The sequence below is a fragment of the Miscanthus floridulus genome, chromosome 6 (genome assembly GCF_019320115.1).
Source record: "Miscanthus floridulus cultivar M001 chromosome 6, ASM1932011v1, whole genome shotgun sequence".
Classification (NCBI taxonomy): domain Eukaryota; kingdom Viridiplantae; phylum Streptophyta; class Magnoliopsida; order Poales; family Poaceae; genus Miscanthus; species Miscanthus floridulus.
Genome location: NC_089585.1, coordinates 23285631 through 23300352, shown reverse-complemented (window position 1 = coordinate 23300352; position 14722 = coordinate 23285631). Strand labels below are relative to the sequence as shown.

At 46.5% G+C, this 14722-nt stretch overlaps 2 protein-coding genes across 2 annotated transcripts; one reads left to right on the top strand and one right to left on the bottom strand.

The window, feature by feature from the left end:
• Positions 1-1864: 1864 nt before the first annotated feature.
• On the bottom strand, positions 1865-2454 carry LOC136460349 (putative E3 ubiquitin-protein ligase SINA-like 6). Its single transcript, XM_066460085.1, has 2 exons — positions 2111-2454; positions 1865-1991 (listed from the first exon to the last, which is right to left on the bottom strand). Exons 1-2 carry the CDS (start codon positions 2452-2454, stop codon positions 1865-1867), a joined length of 471 nt encoding a protein of 156 aa, XP_066316182.1.
• Positions 2455-4932: 2478 nt separating this feature from the next.
• LOC136460348 (uncharacterized) lies at positions 4933-5334 on the top strand. The gene has a single exon (XM_066460084.1). It carries the CDS (start codon positions 4933-4935, stop codon positions 5332-5334), a length of 402 nt encoding a protein of 133 aa, XP_066316181.1.
• The last annotated feature ends 9388 nt before the right edge of the window (positions 5335-14722 follow it).

Below are 14722 nucleotides of genomic sequence, written 5' to 3'. Positions count from 1 at the left end.
AACTCATAACCCGTGCTACAGCTCACTACGTATTAGATCCCGTGCAACGCACAGGCATGTTTGCTAGTGCAATACAAGCAATAGAAAATATGAGAGTTATATAGCACATGTATTAGTATATTACCAAAATTCACGAAATTCGGCTGAAATTTCGCCGAAATTTTGAACCCCGCTGCAAACAGACCTAAGCTGAACACATGCTGCTGCAAACATATGAGATCACAGCAAAAGCAGTCATGACCATGAGACCATGAACATAAGACGAAGAACAAGCAAACAGACCTTGAGCTGAACAAGGAGGCACGACACGCAAATTGCAGCGGTAATCCATCCACTTCGCTGCAGAAACACTATCTACTTAGTTATTCACTCGGTCCCAAAATAGAAGTTATTCTCACTTCTCGAGAAGTGAACTTTTTAAATTTTGACCAATAATATATAAAAGAATATTAATAATTATAATATTATTAGTAGAATTAGATAGATCGTTAAATATACTTTCATAATAAATTTTTTCATAGATATAAATGTTGCACGTATTTTCTACAAACCTAATTAAAATTAAAAAAAAATTGATCTGCACCTATCTCATAACGATTTTTTTGTGGGACGAAGAGAGCAGTGCTCGTCTTCCATGCCAATGCCAACATGACAGCCATTGTGGAGAAAACAAAAACTGGCAGCACCAACAACGGATCGAATGTTTCGAGTGAGGGATGCCTAAGCCAACGTGCTAATCTAGTCCCTACTTTTTTTTTTATTTTTAACCTTTTCTTAAAACAAATTCGAAATCTTACACTGTTGTTTTTTATTTTCAACGCGGCCAAATCACGCTGCCGTGCCACATGCATCGGCGCGGCACGATCTACCACGTCGGACAACGATTTCCACGTGTAAATCCTAGCCGTGCCACCCCATGGGCGTGGCAGTACAGTAGCGCCGCGGCAACAAGACTAGCGCGGTAAGGCACAAACTTAGAAAAAATGTATTTTTTCATATGATCTTGGATGAAGATGATCTTTATTATATAAAAATTATAACTCTCGGCGAGATCTACAACTTTCTAGTTATGAGTTTTTCCATTTGAGGTCGTTAAGATGCTAAAAAAAATAAAGAAAGTTTCAGCAGTATATTAATCGCGTACAAGTGTTTTTCGTCTTGGAAAAATGATATCTTTGTTATATGGAATCAAATGGAGATACTTTCTATACTAAAATTGTAGCACTCGACGAGATCTACAACTTTCTAATTTTGAGTTTTTCCATTTAAGGTCGTTAAGGTGCTCAAAAAATTAAATAAAGTTTCAGCAGTATATTAATCGCGTACCAGCGCTTGTCGCTTGGGAAAATCATATCTTTGTTATATGGAGTCAAATGGAGATACTTTCTATATGAAAGTTGTAGCTCTAAATAAGACCTAAAATTTATTGTTTTGAGTTTTTACATTTTAGATCATTAAGATGTTCAGAAAAATAATATAAAGTTTTATTAAGATGGGACCTACAAATGGAGATATTATTTTTCTTGAGCACCGATCTCAAATGCAAAAACTCAACTACAAATTTGTAGATCCCATCGAGGGCTACAGCTTTCATATAGAAAGTATCTCTATTTGACACCATATAAGAACGATATGATTTTTCCAAGACGATAACGCTTGTACGCGATTAATATACTGCTAAAACTTTGTTTAATTTTTTTGAGCATCTTAACGACCTTAGCTGAAAAACCTCAAAACTAGAAAGTTATAGATATCGTTGACAGTTATAATTTTTATATAAAGATCATCTTCATCCGAGATCGTATGAAAAAGATACAATTTTTCTAAGATTGCGCCTTGCCACGCCAGTCTAGATGGCGTAGTGCTACAGTGCTGCTGCACCAATGGCATTGGCGTGGCCAGGATTTCCACGTGAAAATCGCTGTTCGACGTAGCAGATCGTGCCGCGCCGATGCATGTGGCGCAGCAGCGTGTTTTGGCCGCGCCACGGACTTTGGCGTGGCCAAAAGTGTTAAATTTGAAAATAAAAAAGCAACTGTGTTAGATTTGAAATTTATTTAAAAAAAAGGTAAAAAAAAAAAATCGATGCAGCAACACCCGCCACGCGGACCCGACGGAGCTGATATCGTTGTCGAGGATGCAGGTGTGCGCGTCGTGGATGTGGTCGTAGAGGAGCAGCCCGGAGTAGGCGCACCCATGGAGCGGGCACGCGAACGGCGCGTGCAGGCAGAGGAACGCCTCGTGGTCCCGCCTCTCGGTGTGCTTGAGCAGCTGCGTGCACCCGTGGCTCCTCAACGAGCAGGGGAGGGCCATGCCGGCGATGGCGTTCTCCAGCGCCCGGCACCGGATCTCGCCGACGGGCTCGCGGCAGGAGGGGCAAGTCCCGTGGATGCGGACGCGGCAGGCCTCGCACACGACGTGCCCGTTCTTGCACTCGCCAACCAACAAACGCATGCAATTTTCTCATTTTGCAAACTCAATGAAAGAAAGGCTGAAAGATGTGAGCTGCATGCTTGCCTGGAAGATGGATCCTTGGAACAGGGAGAGGCAGATGGGGCACTCAAACGCGTCCAGATCCATTGCTAGGCCCTTAGCTAGTGCTTTGGCTTCCAGGCGTGCGTTGACGTGGGCGCGCGGCCGCGCGGGCACTATCTGCTGTGACGGAGGAGGAGGCGAGGTCCTCCGGCCGGGACGTCGTCGTCTGGCGCGCAGCCGAGAGAAAGATCGGCTTCACCTCTACTCTAGATCGGTCGACCTAGCGCCGGCACCACCGCACGAATTGAAAGCAAGTGCGTCGCCGAGCTGCTGGCGTCCCGCTACACCAGCACCGTGCACGCACCTGCGCCGTGCATCGATCGCCGTGAACTAGCGCTGGTCGTCGTGCGCAGGTAGAGGTGGCCAAGGCAAGCCGTGACTTTCCCTTTTGTGGCGAGGGAATTGAAGGAAGGCAGCACGGCGTGATCTGCTGCCTGGTGGCGAGGAAAAAAGGAAGGCGCCTGCGCCTGCCCCACGCGTGATGTGGTGGTGAGGAAAAAGGAATGCACTGGTTTCTCGTTGCGATTGCGGCCGGGCGGGGATCGGAGGAAAGGAAAGACCGCGATACGCCGTGATCTGGCACAACAAACACAGCAGGAGAAAAACCGACAGAGGATGCTGAGGAACGTGGGGGCTAGAGGTGTGACCGTCTGGTTGAACGACCGACGACGGAGTGCGCGGGCGATCGATCGAGCCGCCGCCACCGCGCCGGAGCCCGGAGGCATTATGCGAGGAGAGGATGGAACGGGCCCCTACCCCGTACTCGTTCCGGCAGCTGGTGCGTTGCCTGGGAGTGAGAGGGGAACGGCGGCATGATGAGGTTCAGGTGGGAGAAGAGGACCGCACTACCGTTGCCAACGACGCCGCCATCGCCACCGCCACCAACGTCTCCATGGAGCTGGATGTCCTCGACTGCCCCATCTGTCGGAGCCCTTGCGCCCTCCGGTATTCGAGGTTGGCTGGTTCGTGAAGTAGTATTGCTGACTGGTTTGTGTGAGAGAAAAATACTATTCCGACTCAAAATTTACGATCATTTACGACAAGTCACAGCCAAACCAACGGGCTACTACCTAGTACATTCGTGTCGTCGTGTTCCTTTCCCCCACATCATCGATCATCACAAAAGGACAAAATTCAATCGTCTTGTTGAGTTCTTTGTTCGACGTTGATGTGTTGAATTTAATTATTGGAGAATTTAGGTAAATTGTACCCCTTTTTTTACGAACAAGCAGTTATTAGGGGAACGTGTGGAGATTTACGTGCACGCGGGCGTACTACTCGACAGAGGTCCGGCCGGTGCAATGTGAGCTCCGGTGAAATGTTGTCCACCCAGTTAGTGGCCTGCTTGCCAGAATAGAGAGCATCGTTGCCGCCGCCTAGCTGTACATCGACTTGAACAAATTAGACAAGAGAGTGCCTTCCTACTAATGGTGATCGTTTACATTTTTTTCTTCTGTGCTCTTGCTCACCCATGTGGTTAGTACGAGTGAATGACTGAACAAGCAAATTCAGTTCACGAATTCTATCTGCTATATGGGCACCTAGTTGCATGCAACTTACTGTACCCCATATATTTCGTTTGTCCTATCTACTGGTTTATCAATTCAATGAATGTATAACTGCAACTTTTATCCTGTCCATATGCTGGTCTACTGATCTACTCGATCCCTCTGCCAATAAGAAAGGAGATCATTCTCGATTTAGTCTCAGTCAGAACTTTTAAAATTTGACCAAGTTTATATAAAAAATTAACAACATTTGTGTCACCACATAAGTTTACTATAAAAATATATTACATAATTGTTAATCTAATAATGCTCCCTCTGTTACAAATTGTATGTCATTTTGAATTTTCTAAGTAGATTTTACTATGTATCTAGGTGGGTAGCAAAAAAAAATCCATCTAAAAGACTAGAATGACTTATAATTTGGAACTGAGAAAATAATTATCACACATCATAAATAATAGTATTTTTTGTATTTGTATATCTATTCTATTAAATTTGAATGTTAAATTTTGACTTCTCGAGAAGTGAGAATAACGTTTTTTTAGTCGAATACATGCTTAGGATGTACCAGTTGACTAACCATTGTGCTCATATACTGTTTTTTATATGCATTTCTCAGTGTGCTGTGGGGCATCTCATATGCTCATCCTGCCATGGCAAGCTCCCCAAAAGGAAGAAATGCCACCACTGCTCTCTCAAAAGCGTCGTCTACGAACGCAGCTACGCGATAGAAAAAGTCCTTGGATCCATCCAAGTCCCTTGCTCCAACGCAGAGTACGGGTGAGCCGTGAAGACAAGCTACTACTCAAAGGCAGGTCACGCAGAGACATGCCCGCACGCGCCGTGCTTCTGCCCGGAGACCGGCTGCGGCTTCACCGGATCAACCGGGATGCTCCTCGCCCACTTCACCGCCGAGCATCGCTGGCCCTCCGCCAGGTTCAGCTACGCGCGGTCCTTCTCCGTCGACGTGCCGCCGGTACAGGAAGCGGCGCACGTCGTCGTCGTCCTCTCCGGCGAGGACGACGACGGGCGCCTGTTCCTTCTCGACGTGGCGCCTGCTGCGCCGCTGGGCTGCGTCGTCTCCGTGTTCCGCGTACGGCCTCGCCAGACGAAATTCCAGTGTGAGGTGAACAACTCGTTCCATATACAGTCTTTAGAATTCCAAGTGCCAAGCACGACGCTTGCTGATGGGATACCGTGGGAGCGGGACTGCTCCATGTCCGTTCTTGTGCCCAAATTCTGTCTGGAGAAGGACGGTAAAATCCGTGTCACTATGAACAAGGTCATATAGCCTGAAAAAAACAGGCGCGCACATCACGCTGGAGCAGACCAGCGGCTATATATTTTATTATATTATTATATTGGACGAGGATATGCCGCCACCGGTAGCACATTCAGGGAACGCGCGCCATTCTTCGTCTAGTGCCGTGTGCCCTTCTTCCTCGCCGATGCGCCCTTCCTCCCCCACCCGGTCTCCTCCACCGCCCCGGCCAGCCGCGCCGCTCCGCCCTGCCCTCCCCTAACTTTACGGAAGCTCATCGGCGTTGTCCTCGTCCTCATCCCGCCCTCACCCTCGCCTCCACCATCGGTAGCCAGCGGCGAGCTGCCTCGCCGCGCCACCCACAACCTGTCCCTGCCCCTTGAATCCACCTTACCTCAGCAGCTTGCCGGCGACCACCACCACGACGACTCCCCTGCCGCCAACCCCGCCCAACTGGTTGTCCGCGCGCCGCCCGCTTGGCGGCGCCCCCGTTGCCTCGCTCGCTGCCCTTCAACCCGCCACCACCTCCATGTCGCGGCCGCCTCCCTCGAACTCCCTTCTAGAGTCTCCATGAACTCCCTAACTCCGGCAATGCGTGGGCGCGTGGGAGAGGGAGAGCGGGGTGGCGTGGGAGAGGGAGAGGAGAGCGGGGTCCCACTGTCGCCTAAGAGTGTGTTGGTCGCGTGTTTAACTTTGCGTATTATATTCGTCTTTCGGAAAAGGAGAAGTGTATTGCCTCAAATAAGTAGTATGTTTCAAGTGTTTATTAATCGTAAAAAAATAATATGATAGAACAGATGAAACATACGCATATACTTGAAACATACATGTATAGCCATTGCAACATGCGCATCATCTCGATCTATTTTTACAACACCGATATAAAAACACTTGCAACATATATCTGAAACACTTTGAAACATATATTTGCAACACACGCTTTCAGCGTAATATCTCCTTGTTGTTTGGGAATAGAGGCTCGTCAGAGCGTAGAGTTCACCGGTGTAGAGCTCGCCGGTGACGCGGAGCTTGCCGCTCCGGTGGAGAAGGACGCGGCAAGTCCGGTGGAGAAGACCACAACGGGTCCACGCACTCTAGAAGACAGCGCATCATGCGAGACACATGGTGGAGAGGGAGGAAGACGGGCTGCTGCGCTATGGCGCGGTGGAGATGTCGGCTAGCGAAGCGAAGGGGCGGTGGAGAGGGAGGCGTGGTGGAGAGTGCGGTCGCCAAGGCGGAGCGGGGTCGCTGATGCGGCGCGGGTGTGCGGCGGCGCTTCATGAGGTGAGTTTTTTTTAACGGTTGAGCTGATAAGAATTACCGTGAAGCGGTCCTTGGGCTAGCGCGGGCGGCTCACCATCGGAAGCGTCCGCTGGATGCCCTACACCCACAATTACTGATATAATTTTTTTAACTAATTACCGATATAATTAACTACCCACCACTCTGTAATTACTCTTTTAGCACCCAAGAGCCGTGACAAAACCCGATCAACAAAGAAAAAAAGAGCTGGGACAAAACGGGAACACCCTCCTTTCCCTACCGGGGTGCGAGAGGAGACAGAAAACCGCCGCCAGGGTCTGCGTCCGAGAGATGCTACCGGATCTCCGGATCCCATAGGCCCCAGACCCATAGTCCCGGTGAGCATTCTGCACATCGCATCGCGTCGCGCTACTGCTACACAGTGGCGGAGCGTGAAGCCTAATATAGGGGGGGGGGGGGGCGGATTTGTCAAATCCGAGACAATATATATAGAGAAGTTCTATAGAAATAAGTTTTGGTTCTAAACTACATGGTCTATGAAACAGAGATGAACAAGCGTGGGCGTGGGGGCACCGCCGCCAACCGGCGGGGGCCGATGATGAGTCGGCGAGTCAACTGGGAAGGCCGCTGTGAGGCATCGACAGCTCCGACCTCTGGCTTCCGGCTCGTCGCCTTATCATCGTCTGTGAGTCTCCACCGGCTGTCTTGGCCACTCAGTGGATGTGGATTATTTTCTTCCCCTTTGCTTTGCATGTTGAGCAATACCAGGTCACAGGTGCCATGTGGCTCCTGCGTGCATAATGGGTTGACTTGTATGTGGCCGGTGGCCCATCGCCTATACCTTATAGGCTGAATTAGCTAGCCTAGCCATCCAAACTTATACAACAGCACATATACGCTGCACTGCAGCATATATCTTCATTTTTTTTTTTGAGGCAAGGGGGGGCCGGAGCCCTCTATGGCCATAACGCCCCCGCCATAACGTGGCTCCGCCGGTGCTGCTACATCCCGTAGTAACTGTCGTCTTGCTAGATTAATTTTGTTCTCTTGCTCGCAGTGGCCGGAGAAATCGATCATTTCGCCCCTCCTGCCCCGTCGAGCTTCGCCGCCGCCATTTGTCCGGTTCCCCTCTGTGAGGAGACCGCGCGTGACTTCCTGATTTAGGGCGGTAGGGAGATGAGCAACAGCGACTCCAGGATGCAAACCGAGGAAGCGCAGCAAGAAGAGAGAAGCCGTAAGAGGAAGGATCCGGATAGCGCCGCCACCAGCGTCACCATGGAGCTAGAGGTCACTGCCCCGTCTGCTTTGGGCCCCTACAGCCTCCAATTTTCCAGGTACATCCGTTGCGCCCCATCGCTCATCAATAATTTTTCTGTTCCTGTGTTGCAGTCTCCTTTTGTTACTGGTCGAAATTTAGATGTGAATTTGATTACAAAGAGAAATTCAGATGAGAATTATTTGTTACTGGTCGCTTCTGCTCTTTTTGGTAATATGGTGCTAAAAATGCTTTCCCGTCATTTAATCATATATAATGGCCGCAATTAGTATAACAGTCTACACACCATTTGGAGCACATTGATTTCACAGTAACCTATTCGTTTTATGTAGATAATAGTATGGGGCGAAATTTCCCCTTCGTAAATATGATCCAATGTTTTGAGAAATCAACAAAACTTTGGGCTGGGTTTCTGGTTTGATGATGTCCTTGTTGGCGGTGCTTTGATCTTAAGACAACAGAAAACAACACCAAAGAAGCTAGCATATTACTGTCTTGTTTCTTTTTTTAACAAGCCACTAAAGTTCCAACAACTGACATTTTTTATTTGTGAACCGAGTCACTGCAGCAACCAAACTACTAATTTTAGATAAATGTTAAATGCAACAGGTCTTAAGAAAAATTGGTGCATTCAAGAAAATTCTACTTCCATGCACCTGAAGACCACTGTTACCATTTAGGCATTTACCAATCTTTCGCTAGAATGGTTAATCTTTGAATAAACAAGATATTGCAATTTCATCCAGAAGAAAAGGTTAGGTTGAGATAGATGTGTTTAGTTTGTTGTAGACAAAACTTTTAGCTATAACAACAGAAAAATGTCGAAAGCCCTAGAACTTTGGCTAGGTACACATAATTGACTGCTGACTGATAACATGAAAATAGCGAAAAGTAGGTGAAACCTGATTCTACCATTCTAGACATATAGATTATGCTGCTGAATTTAGCCTCTTTAACCTACAATTTTTGTGTTGAAACTTTTCTGCTGTACATTGTGGTCCCCTGTACAAATGATGCTAAAATTCGCCACTTCTCTGTGTGCCTAAACATCGCTCTTGATGAACACTATATTTCAAGGAAGAAGGAACTATTACTTATGAACCTACATGATGCCCTTTGTTGCAAAAAGAAAAGGGGAAAGATAACGTGATGTTTTAAACAAAACTTGTCTGTTATTTGATGAACAGCCCAGGAGTGTTGTACTGTTGGTTTGCATTTTTGTCTATTTTCCTATCTACATGTTAGTTTGAGCGTACGACTAACAGTTATGATAACAATGTAATACTTCTCAGATATGCACACCCAAGTTCAGTTCCATGCAACTTCAAGTACCTGATATTTACTGTTCTACAAGCTTGTTAATTAATAGGGTGTTTGGTTTGTGGAATGGATTAGTCCATCATCCTCTCATTTCTCAATTTTTTTTTTGTTTGGTTTATGGAATGGAATGGGTTGATACGTGATGCACCAGCTTATATAGAGTAGTTTGATTCCTCAAACCAAACACCCTATTAGTGCATAACTGAAATCTACTTGTTCATCCATGCTGACCTTGCAGCTATAGTTGCTTTATGCATTACGTGCTTAGGACCAGGTTGAGTCTTCCATCAACTAGTCTTAACTACTTCAGCAACCATAATGTTCATACTGATTTATTTCTAACCTGCAGTGTGCTGTGGGACATCTCATATGTTCATCCTGCCATGGCAAGCTCCAAAAACATAAGAAATGTCACCACTGCTCCCGTGAAAGCAACTACAACCGCTGCCACGGGGTTGAAAAAATCATTGAATCTATCCAAGTTCCTTGCTCCAACACCAAGTATGGATGCTCCCTGAAGACAAGCTACTATGAAAGGGCAGGTCATGAGACAAAGTGCCAGTACGCGCCATGCTTCTGTCCTGACACCGGCTGCAGCTTCTCCGATCAACTGGACTGCTTCAAGAGCATTTCACCACAGAGCACCACTGGCCCTCCTCCAAGTGCAGGTATGGCTGGTGCTTTTACGCCGACGTGAAGAAAGGGGTTCATGTTTGTTGAACATTTGGTCAATTTATGACTTATATTAATCTATAAATACGACTTAAACAATAGTAACAGTACCACTAACCATACTGTAACCGCACCACTACTGCAGATAGTATTTAACAGTGCAGCAACCAAGTGCGCTAAAACCGCTAACAGAATAGCATATGAACAATAGCGCACAGTGGGATTAGATTTATACCCTAGGGTGAGACTGCCGGTACCCGCGGACAGCGAGCCACCATCTTCTCCGTCGTTGGTGTTGGTGCGGCCACCAGTCCTCCTCGTGTCCACCATGTTGCAGAGGAGGTCGCGCCGGGAGACTCCTGCAGGTGCGGTGTCGGAGATGTTGCGGAGAGGAGGAAGAGGAAGAGTCGGGTCTCGCACCCCTGGAACAGGGGCGCCCTCCCCTCATTATAGCCACGCAATTCCCCATCTGTCCGTTAGGTCCTGTCGGGGGAATGAACTTGGACAGGGTGGTTGGGCGTTGGGAGTTGGCTGCGGCGGCTAGGGTTTTGGTTGGGCCAAGCGACAAAACCAGGCCAAACCAAACCAGCCCACGGCCCACGGCCCGGCGCGTCGCGCGCGCGGGCGGGCGGCGCGGCTCGGCTCGGCGGCGGCGCGCGCGTGTGGCCTCCCGGTTCTCCCTCTCAACTTGTCTATGTGAGAGTCCTAAGACTCACTATTTAAGTTGATAACCCTTTTAGTGAATTTCCCATATGGTACTAATCACTTTTTCACTTAACAATAATTGTGGGCCTTTGAAGTTTATTTGATTAATTAGAATAAATAATGGGCGTGGCCCAAATTAATCTAACAATCCACACCAAACTTCAGAAGTCCACAGTTAATGTCTTCAGATCTGAGCTTGTTTGATATACCAGTGTTTCGATGAAGACTGTTAAGTTGAACATCCATCTAGAAAAGGAGTTTACACTCATTTACAACTGACCAATGGACTATGCCTTGAATTGACAGTTTTGGGCAAAGTGAGGCTCACTCGATTCCTTTACTAATACTAGGCTGCCTGTAGCATCCCCTCTGGTTGGAGCATATAAGTCATACTCCTGGCCTATTCATGAGTATCTAGAGATCACCCAAATCTCATAGATTGCGACTAGCAATCGAACTCACATAGGTGTGTTCCTTCAAGATGCCCTGTAGGCCGACATCTTTGCTTCTCATTAAGCCACTCGGATCACATTGAGGTATTTATCATCCTGCCATACAGATAGAAAGAGAAGTGCATTACTCAAGAGATTGACCTTTATTAAAAAGGATCTCTTCCCTCAGTCTACCCATAGCTTGTTTCACCATCCTAATTCACGGGATCTCTGATCACATAGGACAGGTTGCCACCACGATAGAACTTCATGTGGGTCTCAGTCCCATCTCACTCGATGCACTATCTATCACATTACAAGATAGTCCCTTAGTAAATTGATCTGCCAGATTTTTAGACGTATGGACATAGTCCAATGCTATTACTCCGGAGTTTCTCAATTTTCTGACAGATTTTAACCGCCGCTTTACATGTCTAGTGGTCTTCATGTTGTCCTTTGAACTGTTTATCTTGATAATTACTGTTTGGTTATCACAGTTCATAGAAATTACGGGCACAGGTTTTTCAACCACCGGCAAATCCATAAGGAGCTCACGGAGCCATTCAGCCTCAACAGTAGCGGTATCAAGTGCTGCAAGTTCTGCTTCCATTGTTGACCTTGTTAAGATGGTCTGCTTGCAAGACTTCCAGGAAACAGCGCCACCTCCAAGTGTGAATGTATATCCACTTGTGGCTTTTAACTCATCAGCATCAGATATCCAATTTGCATCACAATAGCCCTCGAGTACCTTCGGGTACCCCGTATAGTGAATGCCAAAGCTCGACGTTCCCTTTAGATAGCGCAATATTCTTTCAAGAGCACGCCAATGATCATCTCCCGGATTTGAAACAAACCGGCTTAATTTGCTCACAGCAAATGAGATGTCAGGCCTCGTTGCACTAGCCAAGTACATTAGCGAGCCGATTATTTGGGAGTATCTCAACTGATCCCTCATTATTCTTCGGTTCTTTCTTAGGATCACGCTTGGATCATAGGGAGTGGACACGGGCTTGCAGTCACTATAACCAAAGTGACTCAGTACCTTTTCCACATAGTGAGTTTGTACAAGTGTTACCCCACCATTTTCTCCCCTTAGAAGTTTGATGTTTAGTATCACATCAGCCACTCCCAAATCCTTCATGTCAAAGCTCTTTGACAGAAAGTCCTTGACTTCCTCAATCACATTGAGGCTTGTCCCAAAGATTAGTATGTCATCCACATACAAGCACAGGATTACTCCTCCCCCACCATAGCGGTAGTATACACATTTGTCGGTTTCATTCGCAACAAAACCAGCAGATGTCATAGTTTTATCAAACTTTTCATGCCATTGCTTAGGTGCTTGTTTTAGGCCATACAAAGACTTCAATAATTTACACACCTTTCCTTCTTGACCTTCTACTACGAAGCCATCAGGTTGATCCATGTAGATCTCCTCATCTAGCTCCCCATTTAGGAAAGCCATCTTAACATCCATCTGATGAACGAAAAGACCATGAGACGCAGCCAGGGCAAGCAGTACTCGGATTGTGGTCAATCGGGCCACTGGTGAATAAGTATCAAAGAAGTCATCGCCTTCTTTCTGGGTATAACCCTTAGCCACAAGCCTTGCCTTGTACTTTTCAATCGTACCATCAGGCCTAAGCTTTTTCTTGAACACCCATTTACATCCTACAGGCTTGCACCCGTAAGGACGATCAACAATCTCCCAAGTTCCATTGGTCATAATTGAATCCATCTCACTTCGCACTGCTTCCTTCCAGTAGTCAGCGTCGGGAGAGGAAAATGCCTCAGCAATGGTGCTTGGAGTGTCATCCACGAGGTATATAGTGAAATCATCACCAAAAGACTTTACAGTCCTCTGTCTCTTACTCTTTCGAGTAGCTCCACTATTATCCTCCTCTGGATTCTCAACACATGTTTGTTCAAGATGTTCTGTTGGCGCCACGGGGGAATCAACAGGTTTTTTGACTAGATGTGCTAGGTTCATTTTCTCTCATAGAAAATTCATTCTCAAAAAATGTAGCATCTCTGGACTCAATCACTGCACCAACACGCATGTCAGGTACTCCAGAGCTTACAACTAGGAATCTATAGCCGATGCTGTGTAAAGCGTAACCGAGGAACACACAATCTACAGTTTTTGGTCCAAGTTTGTGCTTTTTGACGATTGGCACATTCACCTTGGCCAAGCATCCCTAAGTGCGTAGGTATGAGAGAGTCAACCTTTTCTTTTCCCATTCCTCGAATGGTGTTACTTCTTTATTCTTTGTAGGAACTCTATTCAGGACATGACATACCGTCAATATAGCCTCACCCCACCATTCGTTGGAAAGTCCCGCAGTGTCTAACATGGCGTTAACTAAATCAGTTAGAGTGCGATTCTTTTGTTCGGCAATCCCATTGGATTGGGGGGAGTATGGAGGCGTCCTCTCATGAATAATTCCATGTTCCTCGCAGAATGAATCAAACTCATGTGAAAAGTATTCTCCCCCACGGTCAGACCTCAATCGTTTGATTTTTCTTTCCAATTGGTTCTCTACTTCAGCTTTATAGATTTTAAAATAATGCATTGCTTCATCCTTTGTTTTTAGCAAGTACACATAGCAAAATCTAGTGCTATCATCAATAAGAGTCATGAAATATTTCTTTCCTCCTTTGGTCAATACACCATTCATCTCGCACAGATCAGAATGAATGAGATCTAGCGGTGCCAAATTTCTCGCCTCTTTTACAGCCTTGTGAGGCTTGCGAGGTTGCTTCGCTTGAACACAAGCATGGCACTTAGACCCTTTGACCAGATCGATTTTAGGGATTAATTTTAAACTAGCTAAGCGCGTCATACAACCAACATTGATGTGATAGAGTCGGGAATGCCAAACATTAGACTCATTATTATTTCTCACATGGTTCACAATTTTATCACAAGAATCCATCAAAGAGAAGCGAAACAAGCCTCCGCTTTCATAGCCTTTTCCAACAAAGGTTTCATACTTGGATACAACACATTTATTGGACTCAAATACAAGTCTAAAGCCATCTCTACATAATAGAGATCCACTAATGAGATTCTTTTTGATGGAGGGGACATGCTGCACGTTCTTTAGCTACACGATCTTTCCCGAAGTAAACTTCAGATTGATCGTACCAACACCAAGTACAGCAGCATGCGTACCGTTTCCCATCACCAAGGAGCAACCTCTTTGTTCCTGATAAGAAGAAAACAAAGAAACATCAGAACAAACATGAATGTTAGCACCCGTGTCAACCCACCACTCAGGCGAGAGTCAAACTGAAAAAACTGTAGGTAGATGATTATCGTACCTAGATCCTCCAGATTCGCTAACAACCATGTTTGCGGACTTCTTCTGCTTGTCCTTACGGTCAGGGCACTCTTTTGCCTAATGGTCAGATGCACCGTAGACAAAGCAAAGGCCCTTTTCTTTTTCCTTGCCCTTCTTCTTAAAAGTTACAGCTTTAGGCTTGACTGCAAGCCTATTTTTCTTCTTCCTCTGTGCGGCATGAAAGTTCTTTTGCACCAGATTGGCGCTAGAACTTTCCTCATGCGCTTTCTTGCCATGAGTGTCCTTTGCCCTAGCATTCTCCTCCACACTAAGAGTAGCAATGAGATCAGTCACACTGAACACTTGCCTCCTGTGCTTTAGAGTAGTGGCAAAGCTCGACCAAGTAGGTGGCAGCTTAGCGATGATACCGCCGGCCACAAACTTGTCAGGCAACTCACACTCATTGT